The sequence below is a fragment of the Hevea brasiliensis genome, chromosome 9 (assembly GCF_030052815.1).
Source record: "Hevea brasiliensis isolate MT/VB/25A 57/8 chromosome 9, ASM3005281v1, whole genome shotgun sequence".
Lineage (NCBI taxonomy): Eukaryota > Viridiplantae > Streptophyta > Magnoliopsida > Malpighiales > Euphorbiaceae > Hevea > Hevea brasiliensis.
Window position 1 is genome coordinate 2,706,278 of NC_079501.1, and position 23,823 is coordinate 2,730,100.

The 23,823-nt window shown below is 34.6% G+C and overlaps 3 protein-coding genes and 1 long non-coding RNA gene across 5 annotated transcripts; 2 read left to right on the forward strand and 2 right to left on the reverse strand.

Annotated features, from left to right (window-relative positions):
* Window positions 1-71: 71 nt before the first annotated feature.
* LOC110660090 (probable glycerol-3-phosphate acyltransferase 8) lies at window positions 72-3,141 on the forward strand. Its single transcript, XM_021818260.2, has 3 exons — window positions 72-469; window positions 724-1,036; window positions 2,108-3,141. The coding sequence occupies exons 1-3, from the start codon at window positions 168-170 to the stop codon at window positions 2,984-2,986; spliced, it is 1,494 nt and encodes a 497-aa protein (XP_021673952.1). The 5' UTR covers window positions 72-167; the 3' UTR covers window positions 2,987-3,141.
* A 1,265-nt stretch (window positions 3,142-4,406) lies between these two features.
* On the forward strand, window positions 4,407-14,469 carry LOC110660088 (ascorbate transporter, chloroplastic). Of its 2 annotated transcripts, none has more exons than XM_021818257.2 (11): window positions 4,407-4,969; window positions 5,746-6,215; window positions 6,426-6,533; window positions 6,760-6,915; window positions 7,350-7,565; window positions 8,108-8,317; window positions 8,794-8,931; window positions 9,489-9,590; window positions 13,522-13,587; window positions 13,796-13,880; window positions 13,980-14,469. In XM_021818257.2, exons 1-11 carry the CDS (start codon window positions 4,915-4,917, stop codon window positions 14,075-14,077), a joined length of 1,704 nt encoding a protein of 567 aa, XP_021673949.2. In that variant the 5' UTR covers window positions 4,407-4,914; the 3' UTR covers window positions 14,078-14,469. The 2 variants fall into 2 exon arrangements, with proteins under 2 accessions (XP_021673949.2, XP_021673948.2); XM_021818256.2 differs by having other exon boundaries at window positions 4,409-4,969; window positions 5,743-6,215.
* Window positions 14,470-15,017: 548 nt separating this feature from the next.
* Window positions 15,018-17,888, reverse strand: LOC110660089 (cytochrome P450 86A8). The gene has a single exon (XM_021818259.2). The coding sequence runs from the start codon at window positions 17,125-17,127 to the stop codon at window positions 15,460-15,462; it is 1,668 nt and encodes a 555-aa protein (XP_021673951.2). The 5' UTR covers window positions 17,128-17,888; the 3' UTR covers window positions 15,018-15,459.
* A 3,332-nt stretch (window positions 17,889-21,220) lies between these two features.
* LOC110660064 (uncharacterized) lies at window positions 21,221-23,215 on the reverse strand. Its single transcript, XR_002495861.2, has 4 exons — window positions 22,631-23,215; window positions 22,117-22,429; window positions 21,734-21,997; window positions 21,221-21,550 (listed from the first exon to the last, which is right to left on the reverse strand). It is a non-coding gene; the product is annotated as an uncharacterized LOC110660064 (long non-coding RNA).
* Between the last annotated feature and the right edge of the window lie 608 nt (window positions 23,216-23,823).

Here is a 23,823-nt window from a genome sequence, read left to right on the forward strand (position 1 = left end):
TTTTTTCACACGGTAGCCCAATATCGTAATTTGACACTCTAACCCTGCATTTAAAAACTAGGACGTCCGTTCTCCTACCTACTCTCACTCCTTGCAAGAAGTTATAAGCGAGAAGAGTAGAAGACCTTCGAAGATAAGATTTTGCGAGAGAAAATCATCCGAGAGTCATGTCGCCACCCAAACAATACCCCTCAATAACAGCATGTAGCGGCTCCATCTATCAGTCAATAGCGGCTGATCTCGATGGCACGCTTCTCGTTTCCAGTAGTTCCTTCCCCTACTTCATGCTCGTGGCTGTCGAAGCTGGAAGTCTCTTCCGTGGTCTCATGTTGCTTCTGTCTCTACCTCTCGTGATCATCTCCTATTTCTTTATATCTGAGGCCATCGGGATCCAAATCCTAATATTCATATCCTTCGCTGGCCTCAAGATCCGTGACATCGAGCTGGCTTCCCGCGCTGTTTTGCCTAGGTCTATATTTGCTTATATGGTTCCATTTCAGTTCTCTTATTTCTAGTTTCTACTTTCTAGATCTTACTTGTTCCATTTCCCGAAAGGAAGAGGGAAAAGGGTTATTATTATAGTAACCGTCTCCTGTCTGTCTCACGCGGCTTTTGTGAATGCACTCTGCATTACAGTGGGTCCAGTGCGCTATGTTTTAATGTGACTGTTTTTGAGGTAATTAGTATTATTAATATGATTGTTGCATTAATTAATTGTGGTAGGTTTTATGCTGCGGATGTGAGGAAGGATAGCTATGAGGTATTTGACAGGTGCAAGAGGAAGGTGGTGGTGACGGCAAATCCGACTATTATGGTGGAGCCATTTGTGAAAGATTTTCTTGGAGGAGACAAGGTTTTGGGTACGGAGATCGAAGTAAACCCTAAAACTAAGAGGGCCACCGGATTCGTAAAGAAGCCTGGCGTTTTGGTAGGCAAATGGAAGAAGTTGGCCATTTTGAAGGAGTTTGGAGAGGAAGCACCGGATCTTGGGATTGGAGACCGCAAGACCGATCATGATTTCATGTCAATTTGCAAGGTCCGTGTTTACTTTTCCCTCTATTTTCTTAAATATAACTAATACCATATACTCCGTTATGTTAGTGTATACTAGATAGTTAACAAGATAGAAAGGTGATTGATCGATGCTTCCATTTATCATATAAAGTTCTTTGTGCCATTGTTTCATGAGCTGTTAGCAGCTCACAGGAAAAATAGCAAGGGTGGAAGGGCAGGAAAGCTGATCTATGGTTAATGCTGGGACCCATAGTATTAAGCATATATCCCCACATCCCAACTGCCTGCAGCAACCAGCTAACCAATTTGGTGGCTATTAAATTTTTGTCAAAACATTAGAGTAATTGGGTATTTATTATATATACTAAGGAGATAAACGGATAAAAATGAATTATTAAGTGTATTTGATACACATATATTTTATCTCACAATCATGTGCGATTCACTTCCTATTATATAGGAAGGATTATATAATAGGAAGGATTCTGTGAGAGAGGGAACTCTATTTTTTAGTGCTCCTGTGATATACTAATAATTAGCTATAGATAAATGGATATTTATTTTCTCATAAAAGATGAATCCTTTCACTCATTTTTTTAAATGAATTCCACATTATGACCATGGGGCCTTGTATTGAATGCTATTTGCAATTTGAAAAAAATAATAAAAAAAAGACATGAACAATGGGTGATTATATGGGCACTGAATACATTTTTAGTAAGTAGTTTTCAAAAATTTTTTAAATTAATTGTTATGTTAAAATTTTATGATATGAATACGAAATGGAATTTAAATAAAATTAAATGATAGTAAAAAAAATTAATTTTTACTGGTTTAAACTTAAAATTTAATTGTTAATGTTGTTATTTTCATTTTTTTTTATATTAAAAACTCTAGGGGCGTATAGAAGTTTATTAGAAGGTTTTAGTACTGCTATCTTTTTAATGGATTTTTTTTTTATGTTATATTATAAATCTATGACATAATAGTGGGGAAACTTATTAAGGCAAGAATTTCCTCTTCCGAATTAGGTTGCAGTGTCATTAGTGATCAAATATTTAAGAGCGGTTATGCTAACGGACTGTAAATTCAGGAGGGCTACATGGTTCATCGTAGCAAATCAGCAACTCCGGTGTCACTGGATCGCCTCAAAAGTCGTATAATTTTCCATGACGGCCGCTTCGTCCAGCGACCAGACCCTCTCAACGCCCTTATTGCCTATCTTTGGCTGCCGTTTGGATTCATCCTCTCCATCATTCGCGTATACTTCAATCTCCCACTTCCAGAACGCATCGTTCGCTACACATACGAGATGCTCGGCATTCACCTGGTGATCCGCGGGACACCACCTCCTGCCCCATCGCCTGGAACCCCAGGGAACCTCTACGTGTGCAACCACCGCACAGCTTTGGATCCTATAGTTATTGCAATAGCACTCGGACGCAAAGTTTCGTGTGTAACATACAGCGTAAGCCGCCTCTCGAGGTTCCTATCACCAATCCCAGCCATTGCTTTGACCCGTGATCGTGCAGCTGATGCAGCTCGCATCTCAGAGCTACTCCAAAAGGGTGATCTGGTAGTTTGCCCAGAGGGGACCACGTGTCGCGAGCCATTCTTGTTGCGATTCAGTGCATTGTTTGCAGAAATGAGCGATAGGATCGTGCCCGTGGCTGTCAACTGCAAGCAAAACATGTTCTATGGCACTACCGTACGCGGTGTCAAATTTTGGGACCCTTATTTCTTCTTCATGAACCCAAGGCCAACCTATGAGTTGACATTCCTGGATCGCTTGCCGGAAGAGATGAGCGTGAAGGCCGGAGGGAAATCGTCGATCGAGGTGGCTAATTATGTGCAAAAGGTGTTGGGTGATGTGTTAAGGTTTGAGTGCACTGGATTAACTAGGAAGGATAAGTACATGTTGCTTGGAGGAAACGATGGCAAAGTGGAGTCAATGTACAACTCCAAAAAATAATCGATTGGTTTGCCACTCATAGATTTTATAAGGATGTGTTTCTGAGCTTGTGAGTATTTTGTATAAATGAATTTCATAGAAATTTTATGAAATTCGTTTATAAATATCAAAATTTTAGTATTTAATTTAAATGAAATTTTATTTATAATTTTTAATATTAATTTTTTAAAATTTATTATAATTAAATTAAATTCTATTAAAATTGATAAAATTGATAAATGAAATTAAAATTAAAAATCAAATATATTTTAAGTGATAAAATTATCCTCTTATTATATATCACTTTATTTATTTTACTTATTTTAAATATAAATTTTTTTATTTAAAATAAATTTTATATTTAATATAAAATATATTAAATAAATAAATTCATTTATAAATTAATTCTATTATGAAATTTATTTTACAAATAAAATAAATTTTATTATATAATTAAATCAAACAGACTATAAATATAAAATTATTTGGACCCGATGAGAATTTTGATAAATGATTGCATGATGTGGTTGATTATTGAATATTTATCACCATCGATGTTAAACTAGAAATTACTGCTTCTAATTTTTTTCTAATTATCTTTAATATATTCAAATCTCGCTTATTGCTCTTTTAGCCAGTCTGATTATGAGGTCAGATCACATATGCTTGTTGGATTTAGATTTTTTTTTTTTCCTTTTTCTGAAAGCTGTTGGATTTAGATGGACAATTTCACTTCTTCATAATTTGTAGACTACATGTTAGATTTAATTGAGGTTGAAGTCTGACCATGTAATTGGGCTTTGGCCTTATTTTAAAATCAGTAATGAAATCTCCATCTTTTGAGGAAAAAAAAAAGACCAATGGGCAAGGCAATAGGGATGTTCTTAAATGAAAAGAAAGATTATGACCGGCAGATTTGGTATGGGACGATGGAGGAATCTCATACTCAACCCAATTAAAGAACAAGCCCATATATTATTATGTAAGAAATTTTTGCACTTATTGTTTACTAGTTTGTACTTTGCAGCCACAGGAACAAGAACGAAAATATGCAAGGCAATCGTTGCGCTTGGGCGACAATGAACAAAAGATTCAAGTTCCTTAACTTTTGTTGTTACAAAAATAAAAATAAAAAAAAAGTATCTGGTTGCATATTCAGTAATGCGACAATCCCTTTGCTGAGGTTCACAATTATTTTCTTTTAATTTCGACGATTTAGAACAGTCATAATCAAGATAGATTGCGACAAATTATTGGAAATTCATTCTGTGACCTGGAAAAAAAAAAGATTCAGTCCGATGAATATACGAGACTAATTATTCTAGAGAAATAAATTTATAATAGGGGAGGCGTCGCCTTTGTAAGGATAAAGGATCCCAATTGCAATGTGTCGCGATTCGAATACTCCACGTATTTTTTTGATTAATTTTTCTTTCTTTAAAAAACTATAAAAAAAAAAACCTTTTTATTATCTCGGTGCCTTTTCCGGTGATCCGATGGCAACTTTTGCGATGGAGAAAGCTGCCTCGATAATCACGGCTCATATTTCCCCATCTCAATTTCCAGAAATACCCTTCCGTTAACCCTTATTTACCAACTCAGCCAAAAAAACCCACGCAATTTCTCAGCGCATGATGGGGTATTTTTATGAATTTAGCATGTTTGTAATTAGGAATTCACGAGCCATTCTTCACGAGGATGATATGCCGCGTGTCAATCGCTCGACCTCGCTTCCTGGGTAAATGAGCAATTGAGGGCCACTGGGATTTTTCCCGCTTTTGAAAGAAAAACCACTGAGAAAAAATATTAATATTTCAACCTGTTATCCTCTCTGGACTAAGAGACCAGAGATAGAGAGAAAGAGAGCCAACCAACGGCATCGACTTTTAATGAATTGTATTCGCAAATGGTATAATTAATTCTCAGCTTCAATCTAGTTGTTTTCAGCAATGGCTATCGGCAGCCTGATTTGTAGCCGGAATTTCGATTCTTTTGTCGGCTCAGGTATCGCTTCCTATTTACACCTGCGTGCCTTTTTGTGGATTATGCTTAGCAGCTTGACCTCTTTTTTTTTTTAATATTCTTTTTAAATTTGGAGATGAAGTCTGATAATTTTTTGTAATTGGATTTTATGAAGAGCAGTGTAGAATTATTTAACTAAAGAAAATAAAAATGATTTTTCTATATATTTTAAGAAATTAAGTTTGAAAATTCAGTTTCTGCTTAAAATTGCTTGCTGGAATTTCTGTATAAAATTTGATTTGAATAGTTATTTAACAAGTTCCCTGCTAAGTATCGTTTTGACAAATTTCTGCTGATGATTCAACACTTTCTTGTGTGGTTTAATTAGATGAGCAATTGATAAATCGTTTCCCCAAAAAAATAAAAATTTGTTTGGCTTCCTTTTGAACCCCCTTTGGAGCATATTATCCAAGTTAGTTCAGAGCATTCATTTAATGATCAACTAATTTTGATTAAGAAGTATTCTTCTATTATTAACTCATCTGAAGCCTTGGGATATCTGTTTGTCCAACATGCCTGTGTGACCCACAGTTTGTCAAAGCCATGGACGGTAATTTTTTTTATGAAATGTTGCTAATTCCTAAGTGCCATGTGCATTAGCATGTGATGGTTTATTTCTCAGGTTAAATCAAGCATATAAGGTCATTTGGCTAAATTTACTAACTTAAGTACTTAACCATGAGAATTCTTGTCAGTTATATCTGCATTTTTGTAGTTTTGGAGCACAACTTACTTTTTTAACTTTCTGATATCAGCAGGGAAAGTTTGTCATCAAGAACAATCAATTTCATATCATAAGGGAGAGCTATCAGGAATAGCTGCTGCAAGGTTTCCACATGGGAGCTTCTTCTATCAAAAGTTTCATAGCCGGATGGCCATTGCTTTTACTCCTGGATTCTCATGTTCCCCATTTATTCAACAAAAAAATATTGGAAGATATGAGTGTTCTTCATATTCCTCTGTTGGTAATTGGTGTCAGCTGAGCAAAAGGCAATGTCGGCATTTTGACTATGTCAAGGTCAATCGAACCCGTGCTTACTACAAATCCGAGGAATATGACATAACAGATGCTGCTTTGGACTCATTGAAGTGCACAGAGGGGTCAGCTGAGGCTGTGTTAATTGAAGGAAATCTTCAAGAAACTTCACCTTGGTGGCAACAGTTTCCTAAACGTTGGGTGATTGTGCTACTCTGTTTTTGTGCATTTCTATTATGCAACATGGACCGTGTGAGTATTTTTTTATCAAGTTGTCCACATCTTTGATCTTTCTCATGTATAATTCTTCTCCGAAGTTAATAGTGCTGCAGATTTCATTATGGATGATTCATATTCAGTTATTTGCAAGATCTCAATTAAGCTGCAACGAGCAATTTAGAATAATTCATTCATTGTATTATTTAATCATGATATGCTAGCTTATTCATATGTTCATTGCAGGTAAACATGAGCATTGCAATACTTCCAATGTCACAAGAGTTCAATTGGAACAGTGCAACAGTTGGTTTAATTCAGTCCTCATTTTTCTGGGGCTACCTTATGACTCAGGTGTGATTCTGACTAACCATAATACTTTGGAAACAAAAGAATGTTGATTGCTTGTTTAGTGCATTAGCAGACACTTGCAGTTTGAAGTAGCGCAGTTTCATGACTTGGCACTGAACTTATTTTTACTTAAACTCTCAGACACTAGGATTAGATTTCTTTTCCCCTTTTAGCCTTTCATATGTAATAATGAGTTTTTTTTTTTTTTTTTTTTTTTCATGGCACATAGATTCTTGGAGGCATTTGGGCAGATAAAATAGGTGGAAAGTTAGTCTTGGGTTTTGGAGTGGTCTGGTGGTCTGTAGCTACAGTTTTGACTCCTATTGCTGCAAGAATTGGACTCCCTTTTCTGCTGATGATGCGTGCTTTCATGGGACTTGGAGAGGTTGGTGTCATTGTTTTTCGGCTTTATTACATTTTACTAGTGTTTAAGTACAACTTTTTAGTAATATAGAAAATTTTTGTCAAGTTTATTATTAACTTTCGATAGAAAGGCAGTAATAATCTGGCCTGAAGATTAGTACGGAGAAAAATTTAGTCCAAAATGAAATTAATTTTGATTGAGCTAACCTGTTCAACAAATGGAAAATTTTAAAAACTTCATTTATGTTTGACTACTGAGAATTTGATCCTGTCATTTAGCAGCACAATTTCAATGTCATGCTTTCTTACATCTCATTAAAAAACAAAAAAGATATGATTCTTCTTGTAACTTGAATTGCTTTGAATCCAAGGATCCTGTATTCTACATAAGTAACGTTTCTTTTCACAAGAGGATAGATGACTTTTGTTGTTAATGGTAGGCTACTTTGTATACAGGGTGTTGCTATGCCTGCTATGAATAACATTCTTTCTAAGTGGATTCCAGTGTCAGAGAGAAGCAGATCACTTGCCTTAGTTTATAGTGGCATGTATCTAGGTTCTGTCACAGGATTGGCCGTCTCTCCTATTCTAATCCATAAATTTGGGTGGCCTTCTGTCTTCTATTTATTTGGCTCCCTGGGCAGCATCTGGTTTGCTTTATGGCTAAGAAAGGTAAGTTGTTGCTTCTTTCAGCGGATTTTTGTGTGTAACTATAAAATGAACATATGCTTTTTTTTTTTTTGGGTTTATAAGAGAAATCATTAGAAGAAGACAAAACACTTGAAGTAGGCCCGGCCAATGGCTGAACTGGCGGTTCTGGTTTGACCAAATCCAACGGTTAACTATTTTTTTTTCATCTTTTAAACTTTTTTTTATATAAAAAAATCTGGTTTTAGCCCGGAACTGAACCGGCTGGTTCTGGTCAATTTGGTTATGACCAGTTCCGGTTCTAGGTTGAACTGGTTTGGTTCAGGTTCTGAACTGGCACTTAGCCGGGTCTAATTTACAGCACTACCTCGTAATTATTGATTTCTGTTTGACATTGCACTATTTGGCAATTCTGATTGCATTATTTTAGGGCCAAAAAAAAAAAGAACTAGTCCATTTCTAGAAACATAATGAGATATCAAATATCAAAAAGAAAAGGATGTATATGGTATGAAATGGAACTTAACTAAGAAAGTTTTCTGCTGCCTTGATTGGTTTCTCGCCAGGCATATAGCTCACCGAAGGACGACCCAGAGCTTAGTGCACAGGAAGAAAAACTTATCTTGTGGGGCAGCACATCAAAGGAACCTGTTTCTGTTATTCCTTGGAAATTAATATTATCAAAAGCACCTGTTTGGGCACTTATTATTTCTCACTTCTGCCATAATTGGGGTACCTTTATTCTTTTAACATGGATGCCTACATACTACAATCAGGTAACTCAGGCATTGCAGTGTGGTTGATATTTGTCTATGCATTTGATTTCAGTTATTTGTTGACATTTGTTTTTGTATGTTGTCTTAGTTAATTAGAAATGTACTTTTCTCTCTCCATCCTTCATCTCATATTCCGAGTTCTGTTCATTTGCATTTGAGAACAAGATCTTTTTTTCCTTTGGGTGTAATTTTTCTTATGAATCTGTTGCAGTTTAAGAAAACAGGAACAGACTTGTGAACATCCACTATATAATTTATTAGTATAATTCAATGTAATTTCTAAGCGTCTTATTATTATTTTTAAAGAGACAAAATCTCACAATTCAGAAATGAGTCCAGCACTGGATGCATAATTCACTTTCTTATTCTGGATGTAGTAGATGCTGTTAGTGATTGATTCCAGATAAGCAAGATCTTATAACATGATAGCTAATCTCATGAATAAATGAACTTATTTCCTTCTGTGGTTTTCTTAGGTTTTGAAGTTTAACCTCACTGAATCTGGTCTATTCTGCGTCTTGCCATGGTTAACCATGGCTCTTTTTGCAAATATTGGAGGGTGGATTGCTGACACACTTGTAAGCAAAGGTCTTTCCATAACTGCAGTTCGAAAGGCAAGCATTAAATTATCTATTAATCTTAATTTTTATATTGTGTCATTAAGCATTTGAGTTTCCAATATATTTTTCAAGGCTAGCCACTGTATGTTAATGTGGCTGATCCTAACTCAAATTTTCTAAAATTTTGTTAGTTTGTATTTCTGACCCACAAAAAGGGTATTCTGTACACTGCTCTTGCCATATATTTTCATAACATCCATTGCTTCTTTTTATTTTCCAAATATGGCTGTAATGTTATTACTGAGAATCCATGTGGCAGTCATAGTTATAAAGTTGGTTTTTGTTTCTTCAACAATATCTGCTTGCTAAATGGTAAATTAATTTCAGGAAGAGATCAAGAGTATGCGAATGGACAGTACATCTTTCCACAAATGCGCACATATTTTTAGATGAAGTAAACAAATGAGAAAGTTCTATTATATTTTTTAAGCTCAAAATGTTGTAGACATGGTGATCTAAGTGTTCCACTTTGCTTTTTGGCAATAATTTTTCCTTGATGAACTCTTTCTTTTTGTTGAGTAATAATTCTTTAAAACTTTTAAATATTGCAGATCATGCAATCAATTGGGTTTTTAGGACCAGCCTTCTTTCTTACTCAGTTGAGTCATGTTAGGACTCCTGCCATGGCTGTACTGTGCATGGCATGCAGTCAGGTTTGTTCTAAATTAATTTCACTTTCACCCAACCTTAAATTATTTTTCATTTATCTTCAAATACTTGAATATTTACTGTTTTCATCTATTACCATGAATTTTATCATCCATGATAAAGGTAGTTGAAAGAAACCAATATATATGAATTCAAGATATTTAGATATGCAATTCTTAGTATTTAAAGGAATGTTGGTATGTTGCCACTGTTTGTAAATCATAATTGTTTTATTGCTCTTGTTAAACATTATCCTCATAAGTGTGTCTTGGATTCCTGGTAGCTTCAATGGGAATGGTAGAGGGTCCTTTGGTGACTTGTTTTCTTTTATGAAAGTAGGTAGGTAGGAAAACTTATGCTGTTAGCTTGACTAGAGTGGGAATGGTAGAGGGTCCTTTGGTGACTTGTTTTCTTTTATGAAAGTAGGTAGGTAGGAAAACTTATGCTGTTAGCTTGACTAGAGTGCTGTTCCAGACAAGTTTTCTTTTGACCTTTATTTTGCAAGTCATGGAAGCTATGCACAAAAAGATTAGAATATGTTGCGATTAACTTACAGGAGAATGTGTCACAAGCGATTAGGACACTTGAAGGAAGTTGATTTAGGCCAGCTCCTTGAAATTTCTTTTTCTTCATTTTTTTGGCTTACTCCCCCTCCTTATTCTATCATTTTTTTTAAAATTTCCTTTTTATGAAGTGCAGTGTAGATATCCTCACCACAGTCCTAGAAAGAGAAAGGAGAAATCGTCAAAAAAGAAAGAGAGAGAGAGAGAGAGAGAGAGAGAGAGAGAGAGAAGATGGATTATACAGTTGGTTCATGTCACGATTCGAATTTTGGGCCGGACTGGCACTAGAACTTGAGTCAGCATAAGGCCCCAGAAAGCCTAATTATTTATAGCTCAATCAGAAAGCCCATAAATATAGTCCAATTTTAGAAAATCAAATGAACAAAGTCCAGCTATAAATTAGACTATCCAACGGGGAGCCTCAATTCACCCGACCTGTAAATCAATAAAACAATAATACGGGGAGCTCAACTCACCCTCACAATCCTCTAGCTGATAAATAAATAATTTGGGAGCTCAGCTTCATCATTAAAAGGAATGAATATCTCATATATCTAAACATTTCCACATAAATAGTTTACAACTCCAAAAGTTTAGTTATTACAACCCCAGATAAGGATAATACACTACTGGTACATGTAGAGTTATAGAATTTAACAAAAGATAATAAAAGTAAACTGAACTTCTCTGGTTTAACCTACGAGAAAAGAAAGTAGGTTATTTTCAACAAGTCCACTTGTCACCTGAGGAAAAATAGTTGAATAGAAGTGAGCGTTCGACTCATGCAGTAAGACATTGATTTTAAATACAATTTCTATAACTATCTAAACCTAATACATTCCTATATATGAAATGAAACATACACACATAATTTCAAACAATTCAAATAATATTCACACAAAAGATAATTTGAAGTACTCACACACCTGTATGTCACATCAACATATATATATATATATACATATGGGAGCTGATCCTCTATACAGCTCTCTTAATTTCAATACCTGCCAGCGATGTCAACTTAAGTTGAACTTTCTCTTAATAATCCAAGTGTGGGGGTCAACGAGATCAACTAAATGCCATACTCACCCCGACTTATCTACATGTAAGGATTGGGTTCTAGCGAGTCAAGCTCCAACCGCGGCTACTTGTCCTACCCATATCTATAACCACGCCACATACACGCTAATACACACACAGAGCTCTAAATTACCTTAAAGCGACATCCACAACAATTCCATCAGTAAAATATACAACATAAGAGAGTGTCCAACATTCAATTATATATATATATATATATATATATATATATATATATATATATATATATATATACACACACACATACATATAAGGGAATGCATGAGCATGCTTTGAATATATAATAATGATATTGAAATTATAAATAAAATCAATATCTACTCACAGATTAACCGAAGGTTACTGAGGCAGTTGGGTGGGGGAGGGTTGACTCGAATTACTTAAACAATTATATTCATAAATTTATCAATATTAAAATAAAACAAGGAAGTTAAAGAGTCAAAGGCATCTTATATTTATGCTGAAAATCCGGCCGAGTTTCTCTTGCACCTAGAACCTATCCAACCTTCAAAGCAATTCAAATAACACTTCCAAATCCAATGGCCTTAGGCCCATATCACAACTGCATCATACTGCCTCTCTTGGGCTCGCCAAACAAGTCAAAACTCATATAACTACATAATTTAGCTTTTAAGTTTAAAATTTATATTTTGCAAAAGTTATCCAAACTAACCCCAAAAATTCTATAATCATGACCCGCAGTCCTTAGCGATGCTATTATACTATTGTAAAAGGAATTATAGTTTTCTGGCTACCCACGAATATTTTATAAATTTTTATTTTAAATCTAGCATTAGACAGAAAAGGCATTTTGGAATTTGGGTTCACTTATGCTAATTCTAACATCTGAAACTTGTCCGGGGCGTTTGAAAATGGTGAAAAGCATTGTAGTACCAACAACCCATCTATTCGGCCCAAAAATGCAGTTCCGGTCGCCGGTGGAATTTCCTCAAAACAAGAACATCTACGTGAAGCTCACAATATCAGAAGTTAGAATATAATTTTCATTTAATTAAAAAGTCCCATTAAAGACCAAAAAAATCATTGCTAAATTCGTGGGACCCACTAGATTTTCGGTGTCAGAAAAATTTCAAATTATTGTTGTTGAGAAGCTCTCGACGAGTGGAGCGTGCTGGTGGTTTCGGAATCTCAGTGGGGTTCACGGTTTGGAAGAAATCTAACCCAAAAGTCGAAATGGGCTAAAATTTTTTGGGCTTAATTCGCATAAACCACACAATGAAAATTGATAAAATAGGTGTCTATGGAAAGCTCTCGAAGAGTAGAACACGAAGGGAATTGGACTAGGTCCGATTGGTGGTTGAATTGGCCGAAATCGACCAAGGAAGTTGAATCGGCGCGTGAGAAAAGGGAGGGACTTTTGGGCGTTTTTCTAGTCGGCTAGAGGGGCAGCGACGGCAGGGGAGGCTAGCTGGAGGTGCGTTGACGAGTGGAGGAGCAGGGGGGTGGGTTGGCCGGCGATGGGGGAGGGAGAAGAGAGAGAAAAAGAAGAGAGAGGGGAGGAGAGGGGAAAAAGAGATGGGCCAGTCCGATTCGATCAGTCCGATCTAGTTCGGGTTCGATTCGGCCGGTTTAATTAAAAATATTCAAAATTTGATTTTTGCTCTGCCCTTGTACCTAAAACAAAGCTCAAAAATTTAGAAAAAAATTACAGTAACCTCAGAAAAATTTATGGAATCTAAATATATTTTTAAACTTGTCACGTGGTTTTTAAATTAATTTTTAAAAATCATTAAAATTAATTGTTTCAAAAAATAAAAACTCAATTATGAAAATCCAGAAATTCAAATTAAATAACATAATGTTTAATACATTAAAATATCATAATTTACACATAAAATAATTATTTAAAAATTTGGGATATTACAGTTCATAATGGCATTGAGCATCAAATGATTTTTGAAGGCCACAATATCCCACTTTGTGAAGGAATGCCAAGCAAGCTCTATCCGTGCACCTTTTTTTTTATAATCATCTTGCAATGAGATGACTCTATGCAGATATACTTGAAATGAATAGAATCCCAAAATGTTCTAGGACTTTCAATGCCATGACAAGTAAGCATGTTTGCAGTCTGCTGGTATAATGACATGAAGACTCTATAGAAGCTAATATATGTATATATAAATAAACGTACCATGTGTGCATGCTTCCAGCAAGGAACTGGGCGCGGATGTAGGTTGTAAAGTTAGATGACCTTCTAGCTATCAACATCTTCACTAAATTGACCTTGGTATTCCTTTTTTAATGGCAGGGATCTGATGCATTCTCTCAGTCTGGTCTATATTCCAACCACCAAGACATTGGCCCCCGTTATGCTGTGAGTTATTATCTTAATAATTTTGTGATGTAACACTTATAATTGTTGGTGTAGTAATGATACATCACCTGTGATCACATACAATGATCAATCAAATTTTATTTGAGCAATGAACCAGAAAAACTCAAAAATCTTTTTATAATTATAGAATTTGTTAACATAATCTTAAGATGTTTCTGAATAGTTAGCAAACGAACTTCAATTACAGGGAGTTCTGTTAGGACTATCAAATACTGCGGGAGTGCTTGCTGGTGTTTTTGGCACTGCTGCAACTGGCTACATTCTCCAAAGAGGTAAAAACCTGGAAGCAGTCCTTCACTGTGTTGTGGCTATTTATTTTCTTCCAACCGGTGTTGTGTTTATCCTTTACTTCTCAAACTCTGTTGGTACAGGTTCTTGGGATGATGTGTTTAAGGTGGCTGTAGTATTGTACATCATAGGCACGTTAGTGTGGAACATCTTTTCCACTGGAGAGAAAGTTCTTGACTAGATCAAGGGGTGCAGGAATGGGGTGAGGATGCTCTACATAATGAAGATGCAGTTTACGTAGCTAAGGAGATCCAAGCGTAAAGAAATTGAAGTAGTAATGAGAAAAAGATGAAAAAAAAAACCCACATTTGCAAGATTGAAAACCTTGCTGAAACAATTAAAAGCTAAGAAGCCCTCGTCGAAGTTTTGCCGCCACCTTTTAGTCCTTTATTTGCTCTGACATATTTTGGGTTGGCTTTAAAAGACCTTTTTATCAGTTATATCTCCTTTTGTTTTCTTTTGCTAATCAAGAAAGTGGTCCTTTCTTTTTCATTTACATGTTTTGCCATGTAGATGAAATGTGGAATTGCAGCCATACAATACATGCTTTATGTATAGAACATCATTCATCCACTTGTTGATTTGTTGGGGTTGGGCCTTTATATAGCTTAGATGAAAACTAATTAAGGAATGTCTAGGATGGTATCAGTCGGCTTAATTAGCTTGGAAACTTATATAACAATTCCATTATAGTATGATATACTAAACTGGGAGAGAGTTTTCCTCTATTGATTTATTAATCATATAATTAGAGAATCATCCAGTGGCCACACCAAAAGATGAAAGGGATAAAATCAAAAAAAAAAAATCAGACACTAAGAAATATGTCCCAACAGCTTAATCACTTCCAGCATTCATTCTTCCCCAACCTTTTCTCTGCATGAAAAGTCATATAAAGCTTTTGATATTGAAAGCTTGGCCTTCAAGGCATTCTTTAAAATTGCTAGAGCTTATTTACTAAAGCAAGTCACATGAACTTAATCGACTCCATTCGTTCTAAATTATGACTAATATATTTACCAAAGAGATACAAATACTTGAAAGAAAGAGCAATTAGAAGTACAAGAAAGCACAATAATTAAAGAAAAGTAACATCAATAATCACTTGTTAGATTCTATACTTCACCAAAAATAAATTGACATAACAATTAAATTAATATTGGTATCAATCATGAGCATTATTTTCCTGTTATTCAGTAATGCACTTAATTACAAGTTAAAATGAAAGAGAGAATGATATCATAAACAAAGAAAGAATTTATGAAATATCACAAGGATTGCCCACATATTAATAAAAGCAAGAATTAGTTCAAAAAAACTCACTCTACTCTTCCCTCTCTCTCTCTCTCTCTCTCTCTCCCCCTTGATGAGCATCTCTATGGAACGATTTATGATATATGAGCAGCGACTATCTCTGCGTCTTCAAAATCAATGAAAAACATAATTAATCACAAAGAAATGGGCCTTACCCTTCCCCACCGGCAATTCAAAGTCTATCACGCAGGGTACGATCTACCCTCCTTAAATACCCATCACCAACCTCACCAATACCCAACAAGTACTTTAAACTGCACCAACTACCTCTTCTTTTACACCTCTACTAACGCCGTTACATCTGACGTCAACTCCTTCATGCAACTTTTCTCCTCCTCCTCCTTTTGCTTTCCTCTTATTTGCTCTTTCTACACTTTCTTCCAAATCCCTCTTATGTACATTAACCCTAAGTCCATCTTTCATGAACAATGTTAACGACATCTTCTGCTCCACCTTGTGACCTGGCACCAACGTCAGCCTATGCCGCAGCAATAACGCTGCTGCCACCGACTTCATTTGCAGATATGCTAAGCCTTTACCTAGGCATATTCTTGGACCTGCATTAAATGCTACGAATTTATATGAGTCATATTTTATGAACTGCTTTCCATCTGGGGATAACCACCTCTCTGGACGAAACTCCAAGCAGTCGTCACCCCACGTAGACCTCATCCTTCCCGTCGCATATATTGAATACGTAACTGATGAGCCCGCCGGCACGAAAGTGCCGTCCGGCAACACATCATCGGTCACCACGTGCTTTGAGTCCTGAGGCACCGATGGGTAAAGCCTTAGGGTTTCTGATAATGCTGCTTTTAGATAAATCAAGCGATCAAGCTCCTCGAATGCTAATGGCTCATCAACCCATTTTGACACGTCATCGCCACGTGTCTCAATCAGGACGGTGCATATTTCGCTTAAGATTTTCTCTTCCACTGATGGATTCTGAATGATCAACCAAAAGAACCAGCTGAGGGCAACTGATGACGTGTCACGTCCAGCTAGGATGAAGTTGAGTGCCACGTGTTGAAGGAAAGTGTCTGAGTAGGATTCTTTCTTCTTCATGAATCTGGAGAGCAAGTCATCGTGGGGGTTTCCGTCTTTTTGCTGGTGTAAAAATAGCTCTTTTTTACGGGCTTCGATAACCGCCGTTAAGTAGTCGTCGAGCTGTTTAAGGCTTCGGTTCAAGCTTACTTCCATGCCCAGCCTAAACCATTTTTTGAACTTCCACAATACTTCAGGCAAAATAAACCGTTGAAGAGAGGCTTCGGTAGCTCTGTCAAAAGCCGAAGCGAAGCTGTTATCTGGGAGCCCCGGCGAGCATGTCTGCGGGTCCTTGCCGAAAGCCAAGCCGCATATATTATCGAACGTGAGCCGAAGCAGCATGTCTTGAAGATCGACCGGCTCGCCTTTGACCTGAGCGGATTCAAGAATTGGACAGAATCTCAACTTGATGGCTCGGCTGACCCATCGAGCCATGGCTTGGCGCAGAGTTCTGGTGGTGAATTCCAGTGCAGCAGTCCTACGCTGGAAGTGCCACGTTTCGCCATCGGAGTTAAAGATCCCTTCTCCAAGGAAGTCATGGAAGACGGCTTGCCAGGTGGGGCCTTTGGGGTAATTATCGAATCGGGTTTTCAAGATGTGCTCTATGTTTCTGGGGTCGCAGGTAACGGTGACGAGACCTTGCTTCTTGGTCAGAAAGGGGATTGCACAGATGCATGTCTGGTACGTGCCACCACAGGCTCGTAGATTGTCGCAGATCCAGTCATGCAACCGGTCACAGTTTTCAATCAAGCCGGGAAGACTGCCCAATAGTGGCCAGACACGGGGGCCCTTCCATGACCGCGAGATGAAGGTGAACCACAATAGGTAAGCAGTGATTGCTGATAAAAGCATTAAGGCCGTAGATATATCCATGGAGAAAACTTGCTTACTATACAACGTACCTTAGGATATAAAAACTGAGCTCAAACGTTGTCCCAGATTCTGTTTTGATGGAAATTTGCTTTTTGGGTTTTCTACCATGAGAAGAAGTGAGAAGTGAGAACTAAGAACTGTACAAGAAAGTGAAAGAAATGGAGGTTTTGGGGCAGAGATGGAAAGGAATAGAGTAATAGCACAAAATGGAGTGTAATGATAGAGGAGATTTATAGGAGAAATGTATTGGAAGCAATTATGAAGGCCAGTCTGTTTCTTGAAATTGCACCATTGTCTCTCTCACTATCAAATGCAGCGCCATTAATGCCCTGAGAGGTCGTTGAGACTTTGAAGGTTAAAACTTAAAACAGCCATTTTTTTTCCTTTTTCTTATTTTTCCTCAAGCAAAGGAAACTACTCTAGCAGAAAGCCCTAAATTGATCCAAACGTCCTCCCTCCTTCCTCTCTATCTCTCCCTATATATATATATATATGCAGTGCACACCTAATTTTGTAGGCAAGGGTCTTAAATTCAAGCATTAAATGAAGAGACTAACAAAGTAAAAGCAGTGAGAGCAAATAATTATGAAAAAAAAAAAAAAGATCTCGCAATGTAATCCAGTCTGTTTTGGGAGCTTAAGGTTATTGGTTTTGCTTTTCTGTGTGCGTGTTATGATCATATTCAAATGGAAATTAAGACGACTTTGTAGGGTTACAATAAGTATGTTTCTTGTTTATAGAGAGGGAAGTCTTAAATGAGAAAGAGCTGGTCATGTGGTGTTCTGGTTATGGTCCGGTAATCAAACCTGCCGACAATTTAATTGTAACGTTTGCTTGTGGAATTCACTCTTCACTGTTTTTCTTATCTTTTCCCTGCAAAAAATTTTATATAAATATATATATATATATATATATATATATATATATATATATATATGTTTCTGTGTTTCATCACACGGTTTTGACTTTTGACATTGTATTAATGCTATAACTTTTTATTATAAATATTAAAAAAGGAAAAAGAAAAAAATGGATAGTGGTGGATATATATGACTACCTGCTGGATAAAACTCAATTGTTTTATATGTTCTTCTTCAATTCAACACCCTGTACCTGCAGTCTGCACATTGGACTTGCCCTCTCTTTTAACAAAATATATATATATATATACATAGGTAACAATAATTATAATTGTATTTTACTTTTCTCTTTTTCATATTTTCCAATGAAGTTTTCAGTTGAAGGAATGAGAAATTAATGTCAACTAGGTTTCAAGATACAGATTTATTTATTTTTCTTTCTTTTACAGAATTAACTAAAATAACAGCTTAATTTGAGAAGAATTAAAAGTGAAAATTATATTTTTGTAAATTGATTATGCAAACAAACTTCCTATAATAAATGAACTGAAAAATTCAGGTTCATGACAAGCTGGGAGCTAAGGTCATCAAGATGAAAATGTTTTCAAGGACCTATCCTCTCAATTACTAAACCAATCACAAGTGTTTATGAAAGAAAGTAAATAAATGGGGACCAAATGCAGGTCGATTCGATGAAGCTACCCTCTGATTCTTCACCTATCGAAATTCCATTGGATAATATACGTAGTTTCCTTTTACTCATATTTTATAAGAAAATGTAATGAGTGTTGGGAGAGAGCTGGAAAAGTATACCGACATTGGCATAGTAGATTAAGAATAAAAGTTTCCATGCATCTAATATTAACTTAAATTTATATGAGAATAAATTTATTAGATTAAATATTTATATTAAAATTTATGTACAATCAATTAAAGTATATAATATAAATGTGTGAATTTAAATATAAATATTTAATTTAATGATATTAAATTTATTTTTATATGAGATCGAACTTATAATAACTATATTTCTTAATTAATTTCAATACATATAAAATAATTTAAAGATATCTCACACGACCAGTAAAATAAAAAGTATTTAATATAATATATACAAATGGAATATATTCTTATGTTGTTGGGAGTGGAAAATGGATTAATACAATATATCCAAGTCGAATATATCTTGTATAACATATCCGATTCACATAAACATAAATTTTAAGAAACCAAATGAGGAAGACTTTTTAGCTATGCAATTCCATCACATATTGCAGTGCAATGTAAGTTGACTTGGGATCAGTAGATATGAGTCATGAAAGGGCTAACCCTTCTTTTGGGTTATTTGATTGATTTCCTAGAGGCAAAATGCTGAATTGAGCCTCTGTACTTATTGAGAAAGTCTAATTTAGTTAAATTTTTAATTTTTTATCTAATTTCGCTTAAAAGTTTTAATTTAAAATTAATTTAGCTCAAAATTTAAAATTTATGAGCTAAAATTTTTGAATTTTTGATTTAAATCCAAAATCAAGAGGTTTAGAGATTAATTTTTTTTTTCATTTCTTGATTTAAACTCAAAAATTAAAAAGTTTAATTTCTTGATTTTCTTTATTTTTGAATTAAATTGAAATTTATGAGTTAAATTGAATAAAAAATTTAAAATAAGTTAAATTGAACTTTTCTAATAAGCATTGGGATGGAATGGAATTACTCTTTAATCCATCTTCTAGATATTAATTCCACGCCATTGACCAACAAGTCTGTACGGTCTTGGCTATCTTCAATGCCCTTGCTCTCGAATATATAAATATATGCATAAAAGAACGAAAAGAAAATGTAAAGAAGACTCGTTAGTATGGTTGATATTTGATTGAGTTGAATTTAGGGTCAGCAATTCAACATTGAAAAACGAAAGGCCATTCTTGTAATTGTAGATTGGTTGTAGGAAATTATATAATAAAATGGTTATTTCTTTACTATTTTATTTACTAATTTAATAATAAGCATTTAAATAATTTAATAATATATATATATAATTACTATTTTATTTTAAAAAAATAATTATAAGGTGGTTATAAATTTTTGAGACTCACTCATGTGTATATATAGATCTATTATGTATATATATTTCTTTACTATTGGGTTGACACTTTATCATAAAATTTTTCACGAGTAATTGTACAGTGAAATTTTTATTTCATATAGGATATTACTCACTATAGAATATGATTAATTTTTAAGATAAGAATGACCAACTTTAGGTGTCCCTTGAAATTTAGATAGGATAAATTATTTTTTAGTTTTCATATTTTTCTCTTAATTTTAACAAATAAATCTTTAAAATTTAATTTTGTCAAAATATTTTAATTTATTTTTAGTTCATTTAACAATTAATATTTAAAGAAAAGTTCAAAATACTCAAATCAGCAACTTTAAAAATATTTTAATTTATTTTTTAAAAATAAAAGGATAGAAGCGTTGGTAATAATAATAAAACTCAGAAATGAAACAATAATTTACTTAAAACAACATCTTTCGTTTATTTTTTTAACCAACAAAATATATTGAAATATACTTAAAAATGGATGAAAAGTAAAATATTTAATAGAGCATAATTTTAAAAATATTTTAATCTATTTTTTAAAATAAAGAAATGGAATTGTTAATAATAAGAAATGACGAGAACTAGGAGATTGATGAGTACATGACTACCCAATAATAATAATAATAATTCCCTTCATTTTGTTAGAAAATAATGAAGTCTTGCTGTCGAGGTGACCAACCAAAAACAGAGCCACTGTTATTTCGCTTTCTTATTTCTTAAATTATACTAATGGCTTTGCCTGGACGTGGAAAAACTGTTATGTGAATTGGATATCATATGATAATTTAGGGCTAGAATTTGATTGCTGCAGAAATTAATACAGAGAGAAGAATGCTGATCAAATATAAGCAGGATGCACATCCAAGACAAGGTTACATTCACATCAGCAAATACGTGCCAAATCGCAATCAAGAAAACTGTCCTACTGCAATGCATTTTATAAAGAGAGATATTAAAAAAATACTCATTTATAAGTTTAAATTTTTAAATTGAGTGATTTTTCAAAATGATATCAGAGTCTTTCATATCAAAAGATCATCTCATTTATCAGTTGATTATTTTAACATAAAATAAAGTGGGCTCATATTTATTTATACTTCAAACCTAAATAAAGACAATTGAGCAATAAGGCATTCATTGCAGAAATTGAAGAATGAACAGCAGGTCATTGGCTTTCCAGGAACTATTTTTTGCCAGATCGTAAATTAACTTTTTCAAAATAGCCCGTTTCAAGTGTAGTGGATCACAATAATTAGTAAATAATTTCATAATAATGTGTCACGTTGATGCACTGAATATGCAGTCATAAAAAAGTGAGACTCCATTACCACTCAAGCTTCTTATGGTTGATCTTTTGAAGATCATACCTAATGCCACATCAGACATTATCTTCTGTACAAGTAGTTTGGCGAAGGAAACTTCAGGCTTCTAGCTACCTACAATCCATTTCAGACGAAGTCTGGATGACATTTAAATAAAAGAAGGGAACATCATGCTTCTGCCATTTGCATCTAATTTCAGCAAAATATATACAAAGATGATACAATTAAATATCAAGGTAAGAGAGAGGAGGAAAATTGTGAGGTTAGATATTGAATAACATTATATAAAATTCAATGTGGGCAACTCAAAAAATTTTTACCTACAAAGCCAAATCTTCCGTAATTGTATGCCAATAGCATCACAGAGGCTGGAAGATTGCATTAGAACATCCGGCATGCCCCCACTATCCCAGCCTTCAACTCTTAGCACATCATTTTCATGTTCTTCATCAAGTGGACCTTCTGCTACAGAAGCTCTAGATTGAAATATAGCTAATAACCTCTCCAGTGGAAATGTTCCTGGTCTGTTCGTAAGTAATTCCTGTTCTGCAGCTTCCTTCTGCTCCATTGATTTCACAAAAGCCCTGTGCAGGAAATTTTTGAAACAGATAATATAATCTTTATTAGCGTAACCAGCAAGGTGAAATGAGGTACTACAACTTTTTGGGCATTTGAGATGAAAAGAAAAAGATAATTTGAATACCATAGTAAAATAGTAATAACAATGCGGTTTTTCGCTTCATCTCATGCTTGTGACTATCTGAACCACCAGTTGAATCAAACAAAGATGCATCAAGAGTAGCAGGGTTTCTTGAAGCAATGACTGCTGAAATAAGAAGATACTTTGCAGAAGCAGACGTATGAAAATCTAACTAGGGAAAATCTTCACCACGTCCTGACTTTCTTATGCTTCATTTCTTCTTTTTCTCCTTGTTGGATTCAACTTCAAGGGGGATGGCCGAGAGAGAACCCAGAATATCTCATTCAAAGAAGGGGCAATATGTGGCTGAAAATGACTGAACAACAACACCAATGGCATTTACAATGACCAAAAAATCAATTAGAATCTTAAAAAGATAAACCTAATGGAAACTGGAAAAGATGGAAAAAACACACTGCAAGTATCGTTTGGGGTTAATCAAGACTGAGATTTATAGAAGGAATAGAAGCATTGTATCATAATAACAGGGAGAAGAAGATGGAATATTGAGGGCTACCTGATCAAAGAGAGGATGAGAAATTGCCGGAGATCAATAGGGCAACAGAGTTTCAGCAATTATGAAATCAAAACCCTAATTTCGTAGCTGGGAATAGACGTGATGTGAGAAGAAAATTTAAAAAAGGAAAATGTGAGAATTTTTCCTGCCAATGACCTGGAATCCCATGAGGTTAAGTTCACTTTCTCCCTCTTTTTTCTTTAGCCTGATCTGGCCACGAGCAAAGGAAATACGACATGCCGTTTTGGGAAGGCAAAAGAACTTCCAACTTTACGGACGCTCGATTTTTTTTTTTTTTTCAGTGAACTTGTAGCCAGGACATGTGGACTTCCGCCGGGCCAGAGACAAGTGCTGCGATGTGGGAGTGAGTGGCAGTTATCATTACAGTTCACAGATATCAAATAGGATGGATTGTTAAATTAAAAAAAATAAAATAAATTGGACGGATTGGAGACAGTATAGACAAGTGATAAGTTACTATTAATCTCAAATGGGTCAGAAAAATAAAAATATAATTCTACTATTTCGAGTTAGTTTTATTGAATATATTTTCCACTAACCTGACTAGTTTCTTCCTAGATAATTAGATATAGACAATCCTTCCATTTAAACCATTACTATCCATAGCAAGTTAGCAACCAAGAGAGGAATTAAGCTTGATGTGCAGCGTGTATCTTGGCCTCATTTGGTTCGAGCAGAGAGCTCTATTAAGCTTTTCTTTTGGGTCTCGAAATTATCTGCTACTACCTCCATACATTATCATGATAAATTTAAAAGGAGATTTTGGATAACTTTATTTTTATAAAAATATAATATTTAATAAAAATAAAAAAAATAAAATTAAAAAAAATATTATTCTTTTAATAAATACAACGAATAAAAATAAACAAAAAAGATATTTTATATAGGTACTATTTGATTCAGCAAAAATTTATTCAAAAATAATAGTGAATGGGAATGATTTTCTTTGTGAGTATTTAAAAAATTATTTTTTTCATTTTCATTCCCACAAACTAAAAAATCTGATTCTCACAATTAATGGAACCATCATTCATCTTTTCAACTTGAGAATCAAAATATTGATCAACTTGTTAAAGGCTAAATACTCAACTTTAACCATGTATTTATTGAAATGTTTTAATTTTTATATTTTCATATTATTAATTAAAATATAAACATAAAAATAATATTTT